The sequence below is a fragment of the Lynx rufus genome, unplaced genomic scaffold, assembly GCF_022079265.1.
Source record: "Lynx rufus isolate CCGP_SWC_20201006 ecotype Redwood Valley unplaced genomic scaffold, mLynRuf1.p SCAF_15, whole genome shotgun sequence".
NCBI lineage: Eukaryota > Metazoa > Chordata > Mammalia > Carnivora > Felidae > Lynx > Lynx rufus.
Genome location: NW_025814829.1, coordinates 10491367 through 10515483, shown reverse-complemented (window position 1 = coordinate 10515483; position 24117 = coordinate 10491367). Strand labels below are relative to the sequence as shown.

General features: G+C 44.4%; 1 protein-coding gene across 1 annotated transcript in view; it reads right to left on the bottom strand.

The window, feature by feature from the left end:
- Window positions 1-3174: 3174 nt before the first annotated feature.
- The window catches only part of USH2A (usherin), a 754837-nt gene continuing 733894 nt past the window's right edge, over window positions 3175-24117 (bottom strand). Inside the window, exons 67-71 of the mRNA XM_047077230.1 lie at window positions 18068-18244; window positions 16667-16750; window positions 11836-12080; window positions 5528-5749; window positions 3175-3264 (exon numbers count right to left, since the gene is read on the bottom strand). Coding sequence (XP_046933186.1) covers window positions 3175-3264; window positions 5528-5749; window positions 11836-12080; window positions 16667-16750; window positions 18068-18244 — 818 coding nt within the window. The remainder of the gene's footprint in view (window positions 3265-5527; window positions 5750-11835; window positions 12081-16666; window positions 16751-18067; window positions 18245-24117) is intronic.

Here is a 24117-nt window from a genome sequence, read left to right as displayed (position 1 = left end):
GTGGGGGGACTCTTGCTTTGGGAAAAGTACCACAGTTGATTCTAATGTACAATCAGGAGTTGAGATTATACGGAGCATCCTGTTTTCTTAAATGGGTTCAGCTTTATCATTGTTATTTATGTGTTAGTTGTAAATATAACTCAGAGCTGTTAGAGTGGTTTTTTTCACTAATAAACTTGGTTTACTTTTTAAAATTAAGCAAACCAACTTTTAGACAAGTTTACATGATATCTGTGCGATGGAAATAAACTACTCGTGATATAATTAAGTTCCTTATCACCGGATTATTCCATCTGGCCTATGTTTTATTTACAGGTTGTTCAAGTTGAATTATATTGATGTTAACATGATTTTTGGATCAGCATAAGATACACTGACATATTTAGGTTTTCCATTTAGTGGAAATGACAACAGATCATCTATAAATACAATTTTTAATAGAGCTTATAAATATAGCTACAGACTCTTAGCAAAGAGTTAGTATTAGGAATAACCGTAGTTCTGAACCCGAGAATGTGGCCTGTACTAGTGGTAAGACCTGAGTTCAGGAGATTTAGAACCTATTTAAAGGGATCCATAAAGAACTGGTCATTGTTCGCTCTAAAGGAGAAACGGTGTGCCAAGGAATATAGTCCCTGTGCATAGCGCCAGCCGCATGAGTTCTTCCAGGTGGCTTTACATCACTGGCTTTCAAACTAGAACACTGGAAAGCTTTCTAAAGTACTGATGCCTCAGGGGTGGCTCAGTTTAAGCAACTAACTTCGGCTCAGTTCATGATCTCGCAATTCACGAGTTCCGGCCCCGCGTCAGGCTCTTGTGCTGACATCTCAGAGCCTGGATGGAGCCTGTTTCAGATACTGTCTCCTTCTCTCTCTGCAGCCGCTTCCCCACCCCCCCCCGCCCCCGCCCTGCGCTCTGCCTGTCTCTCAAAAACATTAAAAATACTGATGACTTAGCCTCATGGCAGACAATTGAATCAATCTCTAGGGATGAGTCTACACTGTGAAATGAAAGTTGGCCCACAATACGCCTTAAAATAACAAAATCTTGGGCTGCTTCTCTGAACAATGTGAAAGTAAGGTTTAGAATGTTGCAGGGGGCAGTGTTCTTGGTGGGAGCCATACAGGCTTCTGTCCATTCTGAGCTATGGGATCAAAATGTAAATGTTTCAGCTAAATGAATTCCTGTAATAGCTAAATGTCTAATTAGATTAAATGGATAATGATTTAATATAAAAATGCCCTGCAGTTCTCTATTCGTGTCGAATTTTAAACTGTGATAAAGGTATCTGGTTAATTTTTCAAAAATGGGGAAGAGCTCAATGTAAATCCACCAAATTATATTTGCAGAAGAGTAGACCAAGGATAGAGTGCAACTTCACAACTGGAGAAGAGCTCTTCTTCCCTATGTACCTGAAGTAGCTCATGTGATCAGAAACTCAACCTTGGTTGAGGCTCACTTGGGCCAGCTTTAAACAACCACTTGACCCGGAATCATCAAATGCAATTAAAACCAGTAAACTAGCCAATCCTGTGTTTCCATTTTAGAAAGTTAAAAAAAAAAAAAAAAGGTTAAAGAAAAGAATCTTATAATTTGTACATCCACTGCAAGGGTGCACAAATGTTGCAGATTTGTCTGCTTACAGTAGTTCTCACGAGGGAGCAGAAGTGCTGTTTAACACTGGCCTGTGCTTTTGACACTTAGAGTTGGCAAGATTTGTCAGGAGTTGGTCAGTCTGAGGATCTGTTCTTCCACAGACTGAGTTAAAGCCTCAGTACCCCCAAAGTCCACAATCTGACTTGAGGCAGAACAAGGGTATCCCTTATGTTATAAATTTTTGCCACTTTAGCCTTGGGAAAATCCACCTACCTCTGGATTAACTCACAAAATAATGTCTGACAATTGTGTATGCGACCTATAGACACAAAATAACTTTCCGGAATCATTACATAGCTCTTTTAAGAATAAGAAAGACAGTATTTTTTAGTGTTTTCCATGAAGAACAAATACCTTTAATTTAATGTTGATGACTTGGAAAAAAATTTCTTGGTCTAGGACTTTCACCAATGACTTCGTGCTCCAACTAGAGCAGATACCAGAAGCTGTTGACCCATGGCAATTGGTACTGGGGAATATCATCTGCTGTTAGTGATTCTAGGGCTAAAATAGTGAGTTCTCCGAAATGAAGGGCTATAGTACGGAGTAATAGACACATACGCGTATATACATATGACATATATGCTCAGGTATCATCTTGTGTCTACATACAAATGTTAAGTGAAACACTTCCAAAGCTGGGAGGAGCACGAAACTTCTTTTTAAATTCTACAGGCTAATTAAATGTTGCAAATAGAACAGTGGTTTCCATGTGAAAGGTGCAAAGCTGACGATGTCAGTATGCCTGGGGATGCAATTGACAGGATTATATGGAAAGTATTGATTGGAGTTTCAAAACTATATAAAATATGTGGGAAATAGTTCTTTAGTCCTTAGACTTTCAGAAGATTCATAAATGCAAGAACAGATTTGTAAGTTTATGTGGTGCTCTGCCAAAATTTGGTGTGTACTTTTAAAAAAAAAACTACGTTTGGTGAGTACTTAGCATTAAACACTGTAATTACATTGAACCTTCCGCTCAGTGTGTATCCACCACGGCAGTCTGTTTTTCTCTAACTGATTCAGCTTGGCCTGAAACTGGGATTTTATTTTGTAGCTGTGATCATTAGAATTGCTGTTTCTTCCAGGATCGTGTCACTTCATGGGAATAAAGGATTGAAAGGAGCAGCAGTGACGTCCTCTCAGAAGAACTGCTTAGTTTCTCACTTGTAACGACCGTGGGCCGATTTGAAATTGTCCCTGATTATCCACTTAATCAATGGAGTCACTGGGCCAAGTGAAAATCACAGGCTCGTTTAGCTTCCTCAAAGTAAGTAGAGCAAAATAAGTTTTTTCATATCGATGGTACCCCTTATTTCAGACCCTCTGAAAAACAGACCTCTATCACAGAAGAACAACTTCAAAAATAAGCCTTGTTTTTGTTTGGTTTTCTAAAAGATTACAGAATAACCAGCAATGACTCTTTCTGGCGTATACAGTGCGTCTGTCCGTGATAACCCAGCGGGGACGGGGCACGGGGCCCGCCTTTCAGCTTTATGTCTTGCAAGTTTCCATCCTTCACAGGTGGGTGTCGGTGAACGTGGTGTGTTCCTTAGTCACAGAGCTGAAACCCTTGATGGCATTCATCAGGTCCTCTTCATCTACATACTGAAAAATAAGCCAGTCATCAGAGTTAGGACATTCGCTATCAGTAGTAGTTGCCATTGATTGATAGTGGTATCAATTTAGTATAAAAAGTACTCTGTAAGTATTTTGTTAAAGGCTAGTATTATGCTCAAATCCTTAAGGCATGGTTTGAGATTGTCCTGCCTTAAGTTTACCTAATTGAAAGGATCACATGTACACATGAACTACGGACTAATCCAAAATGTCATTTGAGTGTTATTAAGTGCCGTATTTTAACTTTCTAAGCCTCAGTTTCCTCATCTGTCAAGTGAAGAGATTATATTTTATTTTATATTTATATTCATGGATGTTATACACACATCCACACACACACATATGTATATACATTTATATACTTAAGATTTGGTTCAGGGGTATCTGGGTGGCTCAGTTGGTTAAACGTCCGACTTCAACTCAGGTCACGATCTCATGGCTTGTGAGTTCGAGCCTCACGTCGGGCTCTGTGCTCAGAGCCTGGAGCCTCCTTCAGATTCTGTGACTCCCTCTCTCTCTGCCCCTCTCTCGGTCATGCTCTCTCTCTCTCTCTCTCTCAAAAATAAACAAACATTGGGGCGCCTGGGTGGCGCAGTCGGTTAAGCGTCCGACTTCAGCCAGGTCACGATCTCGCGGTCCGTGAGTTCGAGCCCCGCGTCGGGCTCTGGGCTGATGGCTCAGAGCCTGGAGCCTGTTTCTGATTCTGTGTCTCCCTCTCTCTCTGCCCCTCTCCCGTTCATGCTCTGTCTCTCTCTGTCCCAAAAATAAATAAACATTGAAAAAAAATTAAAAAAAAAATAAACAAACATTAAAAAGAAGATTTGATTCAAACTGAGCAGAAGAGACAATGCATGCTATTGTGCTTCCCACTCTCTTACTGTATTTTGTATTTATTGAATAGGGCTAGTAATATTGTTTGTAAGGTTGTAACGAACAGATTGTTTTCCAGGTTTTGCATCTTCGAACATTTTCATTAAACTGCTTTGCATATTGTCTATTGCTAGTACTGTCAAAAGCAAGCAAAACCGGCAATATAGCATAACAGTGAAGAATGGGGCTTCTGTAACCAAATGATGGTTTTAAGATCCCAATTCCATCGAAAAACCACTGTATATCCTTAGGTAAGGACACACATGCATCTTAGCCCTCTATATGTTATGTTGTCCCCTATAAACTTGTCCTTTTCCATGTCAGATATGATCAATTAACAATTCCTTTAGGTTTCAGCCTGATGTAATTATTCCTGCCATTTAGAATCTTTAGATCTGGAATGGAATCATGGAACTCGAGAGTCATAACAATATCAAGCAGGCCCACAATTTTAAAATGCACATTGTAGATCATTGTCCTGAACAAGCCAAGACTGTGCATTTTTCATTGTGATTAGAACCTGGAACCGGGAAACTTGCCCTATTCCTTGCCATTACTTAAGAAAGTCTTTGTGGAAGTCCTCAACTTTTCAGCGAAGGAAAATTGAGTACTTAGATGAGAGGAAGACTCTAAAGGCAGAAACAGACGGTTGGGAGACATGGAAGTGAATCAGTCTGCTCTGCAGAGCAGGTGAGTTCTTAGCTGGCGATCTTTCCTAGCTAACCACCCCAAAGGAACAGTTCTCCAGCAGATGTCTAGGTAGTCGGCATAATGCAGAAGGTTGATGGTTGGTAAAAACTGTAGGGTTTTATCCATTCCAGCCACTAGGGACTTATAAAAAATATTAGATATTAATGAGGTTAACTTTCCAAGAGTCAGTTATTTGTATCCACTGGACTGAAATTATGAGAGATGAAGTTCATCAACAGTAATACCTTTGTTTATCATGATTTTCTGAGTTTCTTGGAAAAGAACCATTGAGCCTATTGAAAGAAAGATTTTCCCCTCTAACCATAAACCCAAAGGAAAAAGGTGATGCACTTTTTTTTTTTGGTTGTTGTAGACCAGTTCCAATGTTCCCAGTCACCTTCTGCCCGAGTTAATAGAGTATAGCCTGTTTGTCTCTCCACCTACTTGATGAATTCATTTTTTTGAGCATCTGATGTTTGCAAAAAGAATGAGACAAAGTTTCTACCCTGTTCATCAAACAATTTTAGTAACACTAATAAGTAGGTCATTATAAAATACTTGGGCAGATGGTCGGAGGGATGCAAAGTGCTGGGAGGCAGCATTCAACGAGGACAGGATGGTCCACGCCATCCATTTACCAATGTTCTTTTGGGGGGTTGATGAAAGGCTCTGGATAAGGAAACCCACTCACCAATCCACTATCGTGGCCCATGATGGTTTCCCACAATGAGTCATCGATCAAGACTTTCTTGTCCTGAAAGTCCATGAGTTGGCTGACACTGCGGTGGAGAGAGCCTTGGGAATAAGTTTGGCTTATTTGACTCTGACTTGGGATCCGAAGTACGGATATGCTGCGGTTGCTCCTGATACTGATGGGTGTCCCAGACCGGGGAATTTTGGTATCAGCTAATCCCTGAAAAGAAAGTTGCTGTTGGTGATTACTGTCTAAAGAAAATGGATTTGCAATGGGATGGAAAATATGTGTCACACATTGTCAATGAAGGGAACACTCCATTTCCTCCTACAGAACAGCTTGTCTGGAATACCGTGGCCCCTGGGTTTTTGGTAAGGGTGAGATGATAAACTAATAGTTGTATTAGACATCAGTGTTCTTAGCACCTACAGAATTCATGCGCTAACGCTTTGGCTCTTGTTTCCTGGAGACAAGGGCTGGCTGCATTGCAAAGTGGTGAGGTGAAGGAGATAGAGGTTCGGTTAACAAAGTAACCCCTTCATGAGTGTCACCACTGAGCCTGTGTCTTGAGATCACCGCTTTTCCCAGAACAAAGTTAACAATGGTCTCTTATGGCTGCCAAGTGAACACAGTTGGATTATATTTTAAAATCCCTGGATTTGTGTAGGAAAATGGACTCTCCCCACCCTCTCTTCTCATTCATATTGTTCTATTTGTTATAAGACTCAGCCATCAAAATAGGTCTGTGGGGCGCCCGGGTGGCTCAGTCAGTTAAGCATCCAACTTCGGCTCAGGTCGTGCTCTCACGGTTCGCGAGGTCGAGCCCTGCATTGGGCTCTCTGCAGTCAGCGCAGAGCCCACTTCGGATCCTCTGTCCCCCTTCTCTCTGCCCCTCCCCACTCTCCCCTTCTAAAAAAATAAACATTAAAAAAATTTAGTAATTAATAAATCACCAGGCACCTGTGTGGCTCACTTGGTTAAGTGTCTGACTCGGTGCTGACAGAGCCTGGAGCCTATTTCGGATTCTGTCTCTTCTCTCTGCCTCTTTCCCACTTGCACCGTATAGCTCTCTCAAAAGTAAGTAAACATTAAAAATAAAAATATGATTTAAAAAATTAATAAATCAGGTCTGGTATTAACATCAGAAAGACAAAGGCACTATGTGATTAGAACCTAGAATGTGCCATAAGAAAATCTAGCTGCTCTAAGCATCTGAGGTTTGATTTAGCTGTTCCAATCAATGAAATGTTCCTGCTTTTCATTGTGTAGTCAACGCATCATGCACAAGATCATGCATTCACGCAGCACACGAGGTACCTCCAAGTGCATGGTGTAACTTTTTAGGGTAACATTGCTTGACACATCAGATATATCAGCCACAGAGTCAAACTGAGAACAAAGAGGGAGGCATCAGTCAGCGTTTAGAACAAACAAAATTACCATCAAACAAATTCTTTGCGTTTCTCCAACAATGACATAATCATACAATCATTCTGAGATGCATCTCAGGGTGTGTATGTGTGTGTGTGTATGTGTGTGTGTGTGTATTTCTGCAATTAAAATTGCATGGTGAGTGGAACGCAATGGCTTAGTGTTTCAGGTGAGTTCTACTGGAGTTATTTGTTTAGTGTTGCAGAGCATGAGAGGATCTTCAGGCAAGTAAGTAAACTGTAAGTCAAACCTGCACTTAAACTTAGCTATACTTGATGCTATGTGGTCTTGAAAATGTTAACAAATCATAAAAGCCTCTCTCATTCCCTGGTATCTCTGTCCCCGTTTCCTCTGTGAAGTCAGATTGGAGCCTAACATCCTTTGCCAGTACGTGTCTTGTGTCAAAAGGTTTCTTACCTATTCAGAGGACAGGAGTGTCCGGGATAGGAGCTTGTCGTGTGTGTGTGTGTGTGTGTGTGTGTGTGTGTGTGTGTGTTTCTGGGGTAGCTCTCATTGACCTACCCAAGTGTACAGGTGGATCTGAGACCCTGAGCAGGTAACTCCAGCTTGATCCTGTTCAGAATCTTACCCATTTATTCTGGGGCCCCATAGATAACAACACCGGCTCTTTATTTGGTTCTAATAATGCAAATTATCCTCTCTTTAGTTTGGTTAACCTTCACTAATATTCTTCTATGTGCCCAACTTCGTGACACCAGCTTATGTTCAAAAATGTTTTTTAAAAGCAACAGAAGGAGGCCTGCAAGTACCCAGTTATTACCTGGGTAGGATTAACTTAGGATACAGTGGGTTCCGGGAACACTGCCCAGGGCCCTGGGACACTCCAGATTCCACTTCTGCTAACCCTCTGGGCCCTGTGACTAATACCCTCAATACTGAAGATGAGCCAATGTGGGAGCCCAGAGCCCCTGGCAGCCAGCCAGTCCCCACCACCCCTGCCTCTCCTCACACCTTGCTTGGCCACTTCGCAAAAGTAACCAGTTGGGAGCCACTCTGCTTTCCCCTGACGGTGAGGGGTATATGAGAGTAGGGTGTTTCCACTCTTTTGCCTGCCTGTCCCAGTGGACATCTGGCCTCAGAAGCAGCTTGGCTTGGGTTTGGCAGGAACTGTAAGGGCTAATCAGCACCCCTTACCTCTTTTGTGTTTTGTGTTTTCTTACTGTGGTAAGTACGCTAATACGAGATCTACTCTCTTAACAGACTGGGTGACAATACAGCATTGTTATTAGGTACAATGTTGCACAGTGCATCTCCAGAACTTCTTCACCTTGCATAACTGACATTTTATGCCTGCTAATTAGCGGTTCCCCATTTCCTCCTCCCCCAGCCTGGCAGTCACTCTATTTTGCTTCCGTGAGTTGGACTATTTTAGATGCCTCACGTAAGGGCAATCACGCAATGTGTCCCACCTATTTTTATTGGGTATAGGACTGCACCCACTGCTTACGGGAATTGTATCATATGTATTACATTTTTAATTCATTTATGGCTATTCTCGGAGTGTTGTGTGTCCAACTTCCCGAGTGCTGGTTGGAATGGCAGCTTCTTTGGTTTCTTCCTCGCGAGATTCAGGTCCTGCTCCTATGTGATGCTGATACTCATAGTCCATGGGCCTCACTTTGACAAAACAAAGCTTGACAAGACTCGAGAGGACCATGAGCAATGGTGCCATCCAGAGTACCTTCCATTTGGAATGATGTGATTGCTTCTTGACCCCTCAGTTAGCCAACTGGGCAAAACTCGATTCCTCCTCGGCAAGGATTATGAGACACTGATGCCTGCCTGTAGGGTATGGGTCAAGAGACAGGAGACTTGACCCCTGAAACGAGTTACAGACACTAACGATATGTGGTAGGTTTTCCTGGAAGCACACTTCATGTTACAGAGTAGATGTACCCGCAGAGCTCTGGAAATTTCCTCCCACGTTCTCCATGCACTCTGTATACCCCAGGGTTGATTTAGCTGACGTCGCCAGGCTAGATATGTCTCAGGTCTTCTTGGCCTTTCCATGCACTTCTGAATTCCAGAAGTGGGGGTACATCTTTGGTCTAAGAACATGGTTTCCATGGGGCACCTGGGTGGCACCGTCACTTAAGTGTCTGACTTCGGCTCAGGTCATGATCTCGTGGCTTGTGAGTTTGAGCCCTGTGTCGGGCTCTGTGCTGACAGCTCAGAACCTGGAGCCTGCTCTGGATTCTGTGTCTCTGTCTCTCTCTCTGCCCCTTCCCTGCTCGTGCTCTCTCTCTCTCTGTGTCTCTCAAAAATAAATAACCATTAAAAAATAAACAGAAGAACACGGCTTCCTCAGAGAGAGAAAGTTACTCTTCAACAAGGGGGAACTTCAGAGTGTCTGCTCTTCAGGGAGAATCTTCTGATGACTATACCCTGAACATAAGCGAATGGCTGTTGGTTTGAACTGGCCACTCAGTGTTCATTAATTTCACAAATATTTGATGCGAGGCACTGTTCTGGGTGTTGAGGTGCAGCAGTAAACGGCCCACAAAATCCCTGCCCTCGGGGAGCTTCCATTCTATTCGAGGAGTCGGACAAGCGTGTCTGCCACGGTGTCATGTGATGGCTGTCTGGAAAAGGACTAGTGGACAAGAAGCCAGGGGATTCTATCTCTCACGGAGGGGAGGTGACATCTCTGCAGAGACCTGAATGAAGTGAGAGTGTGAGCCACCCAAGAGGAGAGCAGGAGCGATGGCCCAGCCAGAGGAGCTTGATGTGCTCGGGAGGAAGGAGGCTGGAGGGCCGGAGAGCAAGGAGAGGGGGATGAGGTGTGGTTGGTGAGAGCTGAGGCCCAGGCCATGGGAGACATTGTCTCCACTTCTCCACCACCAAGTCACTGTCCCCTGGCTGCTCCCCGCCCCACACGCAAACCACGGGCATCAGAGGGGTGACTCCCCCTCGGTGCCCCCCATTTTCACTACTTGGGCATCACGATACACCTTTGTCAGTGCCTCCGACACTGTTCGTGGCTGTGTCCTGCACAAATGAAGAGATCTGGATGGAACACAATGCTCTTTGGTTGACTTTTCTCTATTTGAAGTGCTGCAACTCAAGCAGTTTGATCAGGCTTCTGTGCATAATTTGGTGCCGCTGTGATACTGTCATTTATAATAAATATATATTTGGCCTTCAGCCCAATTTCTGGCACAGGACTACTGAAACCCTTGGAATTTCTTAAGAGATGAGAGCCACAAAGGTGTCTTTTGTCATGCTAATGAGGTGATTTTCCTGGGAACTACCTCAAGTTGGGGGCTGGTTATCAGGAGAACCGGCCCTGTGATAAGGGTGTGGGAATTTCGGTCCCCGCTCAACCTCAGCTCACCCCCCACCTCTAAGGAGGGGAGAGACTGGAGGTTGAATCAGTGGCCAATGGCCAGTGTTGACCAATCGCGGCTAAGGGATAAAGCCTCCATTATTACACTCTGTCCTATCCATCTCTTCCATCTGCCTGTTCCTGGGTTCTCTCCTTTTATAATAAACTGGCGATCCAATGAGCAAAATGTTTCCCTGAGTTCTGTGAACCGCGCTAGCAAATGAACTGAACCCCAGGAGGGGTCACTGGAAACTCTAACCCGTAGCTGGTCTGTCAGAACCCCGGGTGACAGGCTGGACTTGTGACCCGGTGTCTGCAGCTGGGGAGAGGGGACCGTCCTGTGGAACTGAACCCTTACCTCATGAAATACCTCTGACGCCATCTCTCCCCGTAGGTAGTGTCAGAACTGAGTTGAATTGTAGGACACCCACCGGGTGTCAGAGAATTGCTTGCTGTGGGAAACTCCGCCCACATTGGAACTGGCAATCACAGTTGTAGCTGCACTGGGTGGCTACTAGCTCATGTGGAACCTTTGTGCAAACTGCAGCCAAGGTGATTTCTCAGGCAGAGGCAGCCCTTTGGACACATGGCTTGGAGAAAAGACTGGTGCCTGGTGGGAGTTAGAACTTGCAGCCTTTCCTCCTCCGAGTAGACATAGCCCCACACCGCAGAGGGGACCTTCTGAGTCAGTCACATTTCCCCCTTCAACGAGTGCCCTGGGCCTCGATCTCCCTGCACCACCATTTGTGTGACCTCACCCCCTAGACCTCTGACCTCCTATCTTGGGACTGGGTGGTCGGGAGCTCTGAGGAGCCATCCATCCTCGGTGGCCCAGAGTGTCACAGCCAGGGGACAAACTGAGCACTGCGAGCACTTTACTCTCTCCCTAGACTCCCTGTTTATTTCTAATCCCCGCAAGGGGCACAGTTATATAATCTGTAAATTCCCCCGTTGATTTCAACATACCAGCCTTCTCCACCATCCCCTGATTGACAACGTTAGAACAGAAATATTCATCCCTGGCTGCACCTTAGAATCACTTTTGGAGTTAAAAAAGGAGATTACCAATCCCCAGGCCCCACCCAAAAGTGATGAAATCAGACTTTCTGGGAGAAGGCCCAGGCAAGGGCATTTTAAAAAGCTTTCCCAGGTGTCTTCGTCTACTTGGGCTGCTTTAATAGAATCTCATAGACTGGGTGGCTTCTAAACAACAGAAATTATTTCCCAAGTTCTGGAGGCTGGGACGTCCAGGATCAAGGTGCTGGCAAATTGAGTGTCTGTTAGGTGCCTGCTTTCTGGTTCACAGGTGGGGGTCTAGTCTTCTTGCTGTGTCCTCACAGGGAGGAAGGGACAAGAAAGCTCTGGGGGCCTCTTTTAATAAGGTCACTATTGGCCTCCCGTGGTCCCCATATTTTGTCAAACATAACTGTCATCTAGTCCCTTGTTATTATGACTCTGGAGACATTTCCCTTTACATAAACGCACTAGCCCAGGGAGAGGGAAATGGGGCCCGCCTTCAGAGACCTACCCCATGGGTTTCCCCCGGTGGATAGACACTCAGTGGAGACATTCTCTTCTGAAGAGGTACTAAGGGAGGTCTCTCTCTGATATATGGTTCTTTGTGGATTTTTCTTTGTAGTATCAGAGACAGAAAAATGGCCAACAAGATCAAGCCCAGCATTGCCATTAACACGATGAACCATAACTGGCTGTAGAACTCGGTGTTTTTCCTCCCCGATCCTCTCTTTTCTCCAGGAGTTGTCAGAACCAGGCCTGCAAAACCCAGGGGCAGAAAAGGGAGATGTTATTTCAGAAGGCAATTTTGTGATCCCTTGCCCTGTCGTTTGGTAGTAAATTGGAAAGGAGTTTAAAGCAGTTTGTCTCATGGAGCTGGTTTGTACGTGTGTTCAGGCCGGGAAGCGGTGCCGTGCGTCTTCAGGGGCAGGCTTACAGCCCTCAGGAGACCTCGCCGACACTCCTCAGGCTAGAAATCACTGCTGCCTTTGCAAGTTTCCTGGGAGAGACAGGGGGAAGGGGAGGAGGAGGGGACTTTTAAAAGGGGTTACCAAGTAACCTTGAGGAATGCCTGCCTCACCGCCGTGGGCCCTGAGAGCCAAGTGTTTTCCTGGGCGACGGATTCTGGTGAGGGGCCAGCCTGACCACTGCTGCAGAGACCCTACTGGACACACAGTCAGTGCCCAGGAGATCCGGGGTCCCCTCACTTCATGCAACAGCCCGGTGCCTGAGAAGTTCTGTGCAAACCGGATTTGAAACATTAGATCCCACTTTCTATTGTGATGGAAACGGCCTGTGCTTGCCACCTTGTTGTCTCTATATTTCTGGCACCCTGGCCTCTCTGTGACCTTGTCAGGCTCTGCGAGTCGCCACTCAAGTGCCCTCAGAGCCTCCCCTGGGAAGAGGTCCTTTGGCAATAGGACCACTCACGCTTGACTTCTGCGTACGGGGGACAGTCCAGTGCGTGTGATTCCCTGCACGTGAGGCTAATCACAGGAGCTCAGATTTACGGAGCACTCATCGGCCCTGTGCCTTACAGGACGAGGGCTGGGGAGTCCCACGACTATCAAGTCTGGGGGTGTGGGGGAAGCTGGGATGAGCCGGGCCAGACAAGAGAAGGGCTCATGGGGGACGCTGCAGGGCAGCGTGAAGCAGCGAAGTCAAGCCCACGGAGCAGCGGTGGGTGTCGGAGCCCCTCTCCAAAGGGCCGAACACAGTGGGCAGAAGGGAGGAGGAGAGGGACGAAAGCCGGGAAGAAATGTGTTTTGTTTTGCAGAACGAACAGCCCCGGCCCAGGAAACAGCCAACTGGGTGTTTCGCCCGAGAGCCCCTCACTAGGTGCTGACAGCCCTTGATGTGACCGCTTTGAGCAGGACTGGATGAGGACCTAGGCCAGAAGCCCCCAGAGTCTTCTCAAAGTTATCTTTAGCTCATTCTAATACCAAGATCTCCTCCTGTGGGTGGAGTTTTCTGCCATTTTTTGAACGTGCCGTATTTGCCCTGGCATGTTGACCTGGTAGGCACGTACAATTGAACCAAAAATGCCTCTGTAAGCTCCCTGTCCCCACCCCTTAATATACTCAGTAAAGGCTTCCTGCACTAACCCCCTGGGGAGACAGAGTGATCTCCCTGTCTCCTTTCTTGTAACAACAACAACACAGTTCTTTGTTTCCAACACGTCCTCTGGTTGTGTTCAATTTGATGTAGCCCAAGCAGCGAACCCTGGAGCTGGGCTCCCGGCCGGGCTGCAGACGTGCAGGCTGGTGTGCAGCTGGGAGCCAGGGAGCTGCTCTTCCAAAGCAAAGGCCTGCAGCCAGGAGGAAGGCATGCCAACAGACACGGTCACGAGTGCCTCTTTACTCCTGGGACAAACTCCCCCTTTCCACAACCCCAAGGACTGGGTGGGCCTGTGGGACACTTAAAACCCACATTTTCAGTGGAAGGGAGTGGAGAGGGGGCTTCAGAATTGGAGTAGGAGGGTTTAAGAGAGGGCGAGAAGGTGACTAAGACTACATTTCAAGCTCCGTAAGAGGAGTAACCCTACTTTGCTAACCCTGACTCGACTTCTCATAGCTCTGAGGTTAAAAACCTCGCTCTGCCTCTCTGCGCCTCAGCTTCCCCATCTCTAAAATGAAGGGTTGGGGTCAAAGCTCTGCCAAGTTCCAGCAGGCAGGAATACCTCTAATTAGGAATCCAGGTGTGTTATTTGAACGAAGAAAACAAACCCCAAACAACCTTGGTTATTCACTGGAAGGGTTGAATTTCCTCTGGGTGGCACAGGGTTGTAACTCCAGAAACCGATCTGATGGGCCCGGTGGACCCCTTGCTTGGGAGGACACCAGGGAAGGTAGGGGAGCCTGCCTGAGGGAAGTCTCAAAAAGAAAACAGCTCTCAGATCACGAGGAGGGAAATGAGGATTGGGAGACTTTCATGCTTCAAGGCTGCCTCAGGCAAGGGAACAGGAACATTTTAAAAGTTACATCATAAAATTAAAACTGACTATGGAAATTAGGTGGACAATACATCTTGGAATTTTCCATATCTTCTCAGGTCCTCAGTGTTCCTTCTCTCATCAGTGGAAACCTCACTTTGTATTCAGGAACCAAATACAGGTTTCCCCTGTTTTGTGGAGAGCTTACAATCAGGTAAAATCAGGCCAATGTATCTTTATCCCTTCTCTTTTTTTCTTTTCAAAGTCCCTTTAATTTTAAGGGACTCCACCCATCAAGTGCGAGCTTCAAGGTTGGGTTAGGAGACTCCAGAGGCTGAGCCTGGACTTCAAAGAAAATCCCAAACCAGAGCTGGTGTCAGAGGTCATTCCTCCCGTGGAAGGATACTTCCCACCGACGTAGGAGACCAGACTGGCTGGATTTAGAGGTGGGTCAATCCAGGTTATGTGGTTTTTATTCAACTTGTGATCCTAATGCCTTACATCAGAATCATCGGGTGGGGCTTGTTTATATCTATTAAAATTTTTTTTTTAGTGTTTATTTTTCAGAGGGGGAGAGACAGAGTGCAAGCAGGGGAGGGGCAGAGAGAGGGACACGCAGAATTTGAAGCAAGCTCCTGGCTGCCAGCTGTCAGCACAGAGCCCCACGCGGGGCTCCAACTCACGAGCTGCGAGATCATGAACTGAGCCGAAGTCGGACGCTCAACCGACTGAGCCACGCAGGCGCCCCTATTTTTATTTAGTTTGTAATTTTTCAAATCTGATGGCAGTTGACACACAATGTTATGGGCAGGGCTTGTTGAAAGAGCAGATTCTTGGGCCCTACTGACTCTGAATCTCTGCTGGGGGCCTGGGAAACTATATAATAAGCCAGCACGCTGAGACGATCCGAGCGCACACTTACATTTGAGAACCACCGCTAAAGAGAAAGGATGGGGCCAGGAGTCAACAGAAAAACCACGTTCAGATTCTCAGCCAGGAGCTTGCGGGGTGTTCTTGGGTGAGTTCTGGTGTCCCTTAGGACTCCAGTGGTTCACTTCACTTGTGGACACATTAGAGTTGCTAAAAGAATACCGAGTGAGGTCTATCCCACGGCTGCTATGGCATGAAATGAGATGAACTTTGTGGAAGGGACCGTTAGGTGTTGCAAAAAATTTCACATGGCATCCAGACACATGAAGTCTGGAAACAGAGAATCCTATTTGTCTTTTTTTTTTTTTTTTTTTTTTTTTTTAGCAGTTGAAATTATCCTTGATAACAATATATATATTTACCTGTGTTTCAGAATTTTTGGACCTTTGTATTTTAAAAAAACCTACACATGCATACCAGTTTGATATAACATTAGTTACTGGAATTTAAAATAGGGTATCAGTCCCAATTCTGTCCAAATGGAAAAAAATCTGGCATTTCTCTAACTCGCCCTTTGAAATTATAAAGTATTGCATGTGTTAGATTCAAAGATTGTGGGTAGAAGTCAATTTAAAAGATGCCCCATAAAAATTACAATTTCATCTCTTCAGCTAAATTACTTGGTAATGGCAATCAATCATCATCTTTTACAGAGAATGCAAGAGAAAAATCTCTCAAATTCACCATTTTAGGCTCTGAATCTGCAATATTATCACTATGATCAACACAAATTGGCATTAGAGTATTTTCTCTTCCTCTGATCTCTTTTTTCTGACTTCCTCTATAAATCACTTTTTTTTTTTTTTTAACAAAGTCATATAGCTCTTTATTGAGAGAGCATTTGTGACTAGGAGAGAATTTAGTCATATCTCTGTGTCTACAATTCAATGACTTGGTATATTTTTTAAATTTTTTAATGTTTATTTTTAAGAGAGAGAGACAGAGCATGAGCTGGGGAGGGGCAGAGAGAGAGGGAAACACAGAATCCGAAGCAGACTCCAGGCTCTGAGCTGTCAGCACAGAGCCAGATGCAAGGCTCAAACTCACAAACCATGAGATCATGACCTGACCTGAAGTTGGACGCTTAACCAACTGAGACACCCAGGCACCCCTGACTTGGTATTTTAAGATGACTGTATACCTGGGGCACCTGGGTGGCTCAGTCTGTTGGGTGTCTGACTTTCATGCAGGTCATGATCTTATGGTTTGTGAGTTCAAGCCCCATGTCAGGCTCTCCCTCTCTCTCTGCTCTCTCTCTCTCTCAAAAATAAATATTAAAATTTTTTTTAAAAAAGAGTACTATATACCCTAACTCTTTGCCAAAATAATTTCCATGAGAACTTAAAAAAAATTGTCATGGAACAGTTCTTTCCATGCAGTCTATGAACATATTAGTACAAGGATACAAGAAACAAACATATGATTGTTTCTTTCCCAGAATGAATAGGTTCTATACTAAGTATAATATGAGTTAAACGTTTACCAAATCCGGTGGAGGTATCATATTGGACCAAGGGTGACTTAACACTTCCTTCATCTGTAGTGCAGATGACCTGGAGAAAGAAGGCTAGAAAAAAGATACAAGACTCGGTCATTCAACACCTACAAATAGTGGGCAGACTTTTAGAAGAGCAATATATCATAGCATGGGAAATCTGAGAACAGGTTTCCAGCGCAAGTTGTGAGGTTTTATCTTATATACACACTTATTTCTAATTTTCAAATTACCAAGAAAATAGCTATAATTAGCGTAATAATAGTATACACTTATAAGTAACAGAACTGAAGAAGAAGCTTAGAGGTTATATAGCAAAGAAAAAGAATGATCGGAAGAGTAAAGGAGACTACAGTGTATCTTATACTTCATATTGGTCTAAACCTGTTCTGGTAAAACTTACAGGTGCACTTTGCACTATGTGATCCAAAGTTTCTTTCTAAACAGGAGAGTTCAGGAAATTGAATGGTCTAAATACTTCTCTCAGTAGCCAGGAACCTGAGAGAAGCAACTCTTACAGGGCCACACAGGTGGTTCGGTGGAGGCCTGCCCAGGAGTAGAACCCAGATCTCCCGACTATGGGTCATCTCATCTGCTTATCACAATGGCTGCCTAGGTAACCAAGAACTGTGACCAGGAGAATGTACAGCTGGATTGTAAAAATGCTTTGGATAAGTTTCAGATGCTCTAAATGCAACCCTGGATCTCATTGTGTATTTGCACCTTTTCACCAACATAAGTAGCATTTTCAAGGAAATTTAAAGAACCAAAAAGGCCACTAATGAATTCATTGCAGAAATCCAGAGTGCTTAAAATGGCTTTACATCTATTGGTCCTGTGGTCATATTGATCATTAGAAAATAGTACCCTGTAAAGCTTTTTCTCATTTCAGTTTAAAAATCAAACAGAAGAACATGTAATTAAACAGGGAGAAACAGTTCAGTTTTCGAAGGAAAAGTGTTGTAGTTTGAGCAATGGATACCAAAGTTGGTTGAGGAAAGCCCTCAATCACGGACTAAGAGTTGGAGATGGTCGTTGCCTGGTCTGTCTCTATTTGGATGTATCAAGAAAAATCTCCAAAGTCCCTGCAAGTGTATTATTTCAGGAAACCCAGACTACCCGTGGGTGCCATTTGTCTTGTGGACACAGCCTGTCCTACAGTCTTGTCCCTTTGTGGGGCCATCACACAAAGGCACATAATGGCACTCGTGCAGAAAATGGGAAGGGGAATCTTATTTACTGGGAGCTGCAACATTTCCTCAAGAAGTGGCCACTTCCACCAAGACATTTTAATGAGTAGCATCTGCTGGTCACATTTCAGACCGAATATCTCATAGAGCCGGGAAGCGGAGTTCCCGACCCCCTACGAAATGGGAGTCAGAAACTAACTTTTGTCTGCCGTCCTTGGTATGTAGAGGGTGGTGTCGAAGCCACTGTATACACGCTGGCCTCCATTGGTCACCACGAACTCCTTCAGCGGGCCATTCAGAAGGAAGGAGCCACTCCAGTCTACACGCACCATAGACAAATTGCTGTCCACCAAAAACGGCACTCGGTACTGGGGCACTGTTGGGAGAAAGTTGTATGTTCTAAAAATGGTAACCTTAGGGCTCGGCCCCTAGGTGGCTCGGTTAAGCGGCTGACTTTTGGCTTCAGCTCAGGCCATGATCTCATGGTTCATGAGTTCGATTCCTGCATTGGGCTCTGTGCTGACAGTGCAGACCTGCTTGGGATTCTCTCTTTCTCCTTTTCTCTCTGCCCCTTCTGAGCTCCTTCTCTCTTTCTCTTTCTGAAATAAACAAACTCAAAAAAAATTAAAAATGGTTATCTCAGAGTGTGTGTGTATCTTTGTTTTTAATTTTATTTTTTCAAGTAATCTCTATACCCGATGTGGGGCTCAAACTTACAACCCCAAGATCAAGAGTCACACACTCTACTGACTGAGCTGGCCTGTATATATACATATATATATATATATATATATATATTTAAGTATAACACCTCCCCCCAAAATTGGCATTGCTGAAACCCTTCATATTTTCCTCTGTGTTAAAAAAAAAAAACACCTGGCATTGGGGGTGAAAAGAAAACCAATGGGAACATGTATGAGATGCTTTCTCAGCAATGTTGCACCTGCTTTCCCCCTCCCCCCAAAAAATCAATGAAAAGCAGTGTTTTATGAAATAAAACTATTAACATACAATAGTTGTGCTTACCAACATAAGCCTGGAGCTCATATTTTGTTGCATTTTCCTTCTTTTAACGGGTGAAGTATCCTTAACACTATTAACTACAGTAGATTGCTATTTTTCATATCAAATCAATATTTATTGCTACAAAGCCCCAAGGACTAGATGAAGTTAATATATTTTTTTTCTCCAAACTAAACTGCTTAGATGGTGAATTATGTCCTTTTGGCACCCATTTATTTTTAAAGCTTTTTCTTGAACCGTTAGTTTGTTTTCTAAGATAGTTAAAAAGCCTTGCAAATAGCAATTCGAGTATAATAATTCATTGCCCTGACTAATCAATCAATAGCATAGTACATTAGTATATAATCAAGTTCAGGTCTCCTAAGTATTATATCAGATATAGAAGCAACTTGGTGTGCATTTTACAGGCATGTTCTTTTTTCATTTTTCAGCTCCTTACTAAAACGAAGGAAAAACAATCCTTAACTGAGGCTCATCTTTTAAATGAATAATTTTTGCAGAAACAAATGAAGGGTTACCATATCATCTTGTCAAGTCAGAAGAGATTTATTTCATGAGATCTCGTTTTCTCCAAAATAATCAATACATTTGTAACAGCATTAAGATCCATCCATATACTAAATTGGCTTTTAAGAAAAGAAAAAAGTGAGTGGTGGAAATAAATTGGATATCCTTTTTTTCTTTAGAAATTAAACCCATCTGTTGCTGATGTCAGGAAATATAACAAAATAAGGAATAATTATACTTTTGTGATCATAAGATTTAACCACAAAGACAACTTTGATTCTTATCTTTCCAAGCAAGACCTTTTCATAAAGCCATAAGAAAGTATTTCTGCAAATACCAAAACCATAGCTATCAAAACCTCTTTTATTTTTTTTATTTATTTATTTTTTTAAGTTGATCTGTTTTTGAAGGAGAGAGCATGCATGCACACACGCAAACACACAAACACACACAGGAGAGACAGAGGGGCAGAGAGTCAGGGAAAAAGAAAATCCCGAGCAGGCTCCACGCTGTTAGTGCAGGGCCCGCTGCAGAGCTTGATCCCATGGACCTTGAGATCCAGACCTAAGCAGAAATCAAGAGTTGGATGCTCAACCGAGCCACCCAGGTGCCCCTCAAACCCTCTTTTAATATGTTTTTCCAATACAAACTTCACAATGGAATATACTGTTGTATCTGTCTGTGGGTTCCCTCTGCCACTTAATTCAAAAGATTTCCACATCTCCCCTCCATCATAACAGCACAGATAAAGACAAGGTTTGTAAATAGTATAAAAATAGAAAGATAGGAGCTCTGAGGAAAGAGTGAACAATCAAAATAACCAAGAATAATGAATTTGGAGACAGGAAATGGGAACAGTTACTATGCCCCCTGCACTTGATATGTTTTATCTCATTTAGTCTTCAAAACAATCTTGTAAGAGTTCCTAATTTTTCAGGTCAGGAAACTCAGGTTCAGAGAAGCCAAATTACTTGCTTAACCTCAGTGGCTTGTAAGAGGCCGAGGGTCTGAACCCAGACCTGCTAACCATAAAGCCCGTGTTGTTTTGTTACAATCAATACACATCTATTCAAAGGAGCACAGTTTACTAATTCAGTTATGGGTGCACTGAATCATCCCGGCTCATCCTGGCTGATACATATTTAGGAATTTTGTGAGCTGATTATTAAACCCAACCATTATTAAAATATATTATGTAAACTAAAATAAATGATACTAAAACTAAGGTAATAAACACTCAACGTTCATAAATCCTTCGTGATTTTGCTACATTGTATTATCTATGCTCTTGAGGTGGTTTATGTCTATTATGTCTGGATGGTGGAAATATTGCAGAGGAGGGCACCACTAGTCACCTCTTGCCAGCTCTGTGTTCCTTGGAAAATCGAAATTAGCCACGGTGGGAGTATTTACACCACGGAAGTTGGCAAGCACTTCCAATCAGACATTTTCTCTCAAGAAACCCAGCAGTTAAACTATGCCTCACTTTGTTCTTGCACTGAAGGTGTAGTTAAGGCAGAGGGGGCTGAATGCATTGCTAACACCTCTCCAGACCCATGTTCCTATAAAATTACAAACACTACTTTCAAAGCACTTTATGATTTGTATTTCTGATCCGTATTTTTTCTCTTCTGGTACACAATGAGTTAAAAGTAGCATGAATGGTATTTGAAAACCCATATGATAGAGGCGCCTGGCTGGCTCAGCCTGTTGAGCACCTGACTCTTGGTTTCAGCTCAGGTCATGATCTCATGGTTTGTGAGTTCGAGCCCCACATTAGGCTCAATGCTGCTGGTGCGGAGTTTGTTTGGTATTCTCTCTCTCTCCCTCTCACTCTGCCCCTCCCCTGCTCTCCGTCTCTCTCTCAAAATAAATAAACTTAAAAAAAAACTTATATGATAGACATTTATTGTATTTTTCCATGTCTGTGGATCCAGTAAAGTGGATTGAGTGAGCCCTTTCCTCCCTTGGTGCTACTCCAATTTGGAGTCACCTCTTCTATGTAAAGGAAGAACAGAAAACAAGGAAACCTTTTTTTTTTTTTTTAATGTTTATTTATTGTGTGTGTGAGAGAGAGAGCAAGCAGGGGAGGGGCAGAGAGAGACAGAGAATCTCAAGCAGGCTGCTGTGTGCTATCCGCACAGAGTCTGATGTGGGGCGCAAACTCAAAAAAAAAAATCATGACCTGACCCGAAATCAAGAACCATGGTCTTAACCAACTGAGCGCCCCAGGCGCCCCAAGACAGCAAGGAAATCTTATATCTGTTCCCTGTGGGGTTTTTTTTTTTTTTTGAGCCTAAGGAAAAAAAATCTGGCAAAACTAAGCTCAATGACTAAAAAGAGAATTGGTCAACAAAACTGCAAACCTCACAGAGCTGTTTTGGCCAGGCCTTCTGGCCAGTAAACACACACACACACACACACACACACAACGGGCTTATGGATATATTATGAAGGGGAACCGCTTCTGAAGGTGGTGACTATGTTTCGTCTCTCTACTTGTACAGAGTAGTGTTTTGTTTTAATTTTTTTTAATGTTTATTTATTTTTGAGACAGAGAGAGACAGAGCATGAACGGGGGAGGGTCAGAGAGAGAAGGAGACACAGAATCCAAAGCAGGCTCCAGGCTCTGAGCTGTCAGCACAGAGCCCGACGCGGGGCTTGAACTCACGGACCGCGAGATCATGACCTGAGCCGAAGTCGGACGCTCAACTGACTGAGCCACCAGATGCCCCCAGAGTAGCATTTTTTATTAGTAGACCAGAATTCCTTTTGGAATTCCTATTTCTCACGGTTCCTTTTGGGTTTGAGAAGGGCAGATAGTGAGAGGAACAGGCAGAAAGATGAAGGAGGGTGCACATTAGGAAAGAGGACTTCAACTACCTCCATTTTGACTTCAGTCTGTACTTTCTAATTGATTAAATTCTTCCCAGCTTATCTCTCAACTCAGGCAAAAGGCGAGGCAAAGCACCCTGTGGTAAGAACCAAACCATCCCCTCCAGCAATAAGGACCCCCGGAGCCGGCAAGACCTCGCTTGACTGACCCCAAGACAATGGTCGACCTGACCTGTACTGCCACCTGCACGTCCCCACCAACCTTTGTCCCACATTTTTCTTACATGAGCCTGGAAGTGTTTTCAGCACTTTGGAGACAGGCTTCCAATGTGTGGTGGCCTCACTGAAATAAATCCCTTTCCTGTTTCACCCCCTCCCTCGACTCTCTGCTTCCGGACTGTGTCAGTGGCTGGTGGCCCAATGTGATCTGTTTGGGACCCCTGGAGCCAGATGTTCTTGTACCCCCGTGCCACGGTTATGGTTACACAGTAAACATTACTGGGAATCATTGCACTTTGGATTATGGTGCAAGTGACAAAGAATGCAGATTGTGTGGCAGCAACAATAAACGCGAGAAGTTTGGGTGCGTTCACTCACTCATAGAGCAACACACGTTGGGTGCTCAGACCTGCGGCCCAGGGCTGGAGTAACATAGAGAAAGTGAGGCCTGAACGGGAAGCAGATTACAGGAAAGATGCCAGCTGTGTCTGGGGCTGTCGCATTTGGGCGGAGGTGAGGAAGTGGGGTGTGGGTGTGTGGGGGGGGGGCTGGGTTTCAAAGCAAAGGACTCAGGGAGCAGGTGGCCTTCTGGGAGTTGGCCTTCGGAGCTGAAGCCTGGGAGAAGATGAACTCACTTCCTGAGGAGGGAAGACAAGAGGAGGGAAAGGGTAGAGAGGAAAGTTTAGGACAGAGATTGGAAGGGACCAGGTTGGTGTAAGATCAACCAACAGACTGACACTGAACAGCCACAGAGGCAGGAAGGAGGACAGGAGACACTCATGGAAACTAGGGGGACTGTTTTTTTTTTTAATGTTTATTTATTTTTTGGGAGAGAGAGAGAGAGTAGTGGAGGGGCAGAGAGAGAGGGAGACAGAGAATCCAAAGCAGGCTCCACATTGTCATCACAGAGCCTGACATGGGGCTCAACCCATGAACTCCTAGATCATGACCTGAGCAGAAACCGAGTCAGAGGCTTAACTGACTGAGCCACTCAAGTGCCCCAGGGGGACTGCTTTTTAAAAAAGGACTGAGGGTCCCACTGCCTTGAATGTTCCCTGGAAGTCAGTAAGAGTGACTGCTGCTAAAAAATATCCCCTCGATGATCACTGTGGAGGTCAAGGGCAAACCTAGGAAGAGATTTTCACGAAGTGACGAGGTGAAAATCACTCTGGAGAACTTTAAAGGGTAAGTGGGAAGAAGGAAAATGGGCAAAGCCCTCGGAGAGCATCCTTCAGACAAGCTTTGCTATGAAGGGAGGAGTGTGGGAGGGGAAATGAGGGAGAGAATCAACTGTGACTCTAATGTTTATTTTTTTTATTATTTTGAGGGAGAGTGAGCATGTGCGGGATAGGGGCAGAAAGACAGGGAAAGAGACTCCCAAGCAGGCTCAGCTTGGAGCCCAACGCGGGGCTCAAACTCATGACTATGAGATCATGACCTGGGCCGAAATCAAGGGTCGGATGTTCAACCGACTGAACCACTCAGGCACTGGAAAAAAGTGTGACTCTATCCAGGGTACACTGAAGATTGCAGAGAGGAGGCCGGTGGTCAGCAGGGAAGGGGGTGGGATTCAAAGCACAGAAGGTGGGATTATTTCGGGGAGAAGGACCACCCTTCCTTGTTGCAGACAGAAATGAAGCCGATGGCAGGTGGGTGGGAAGGGAG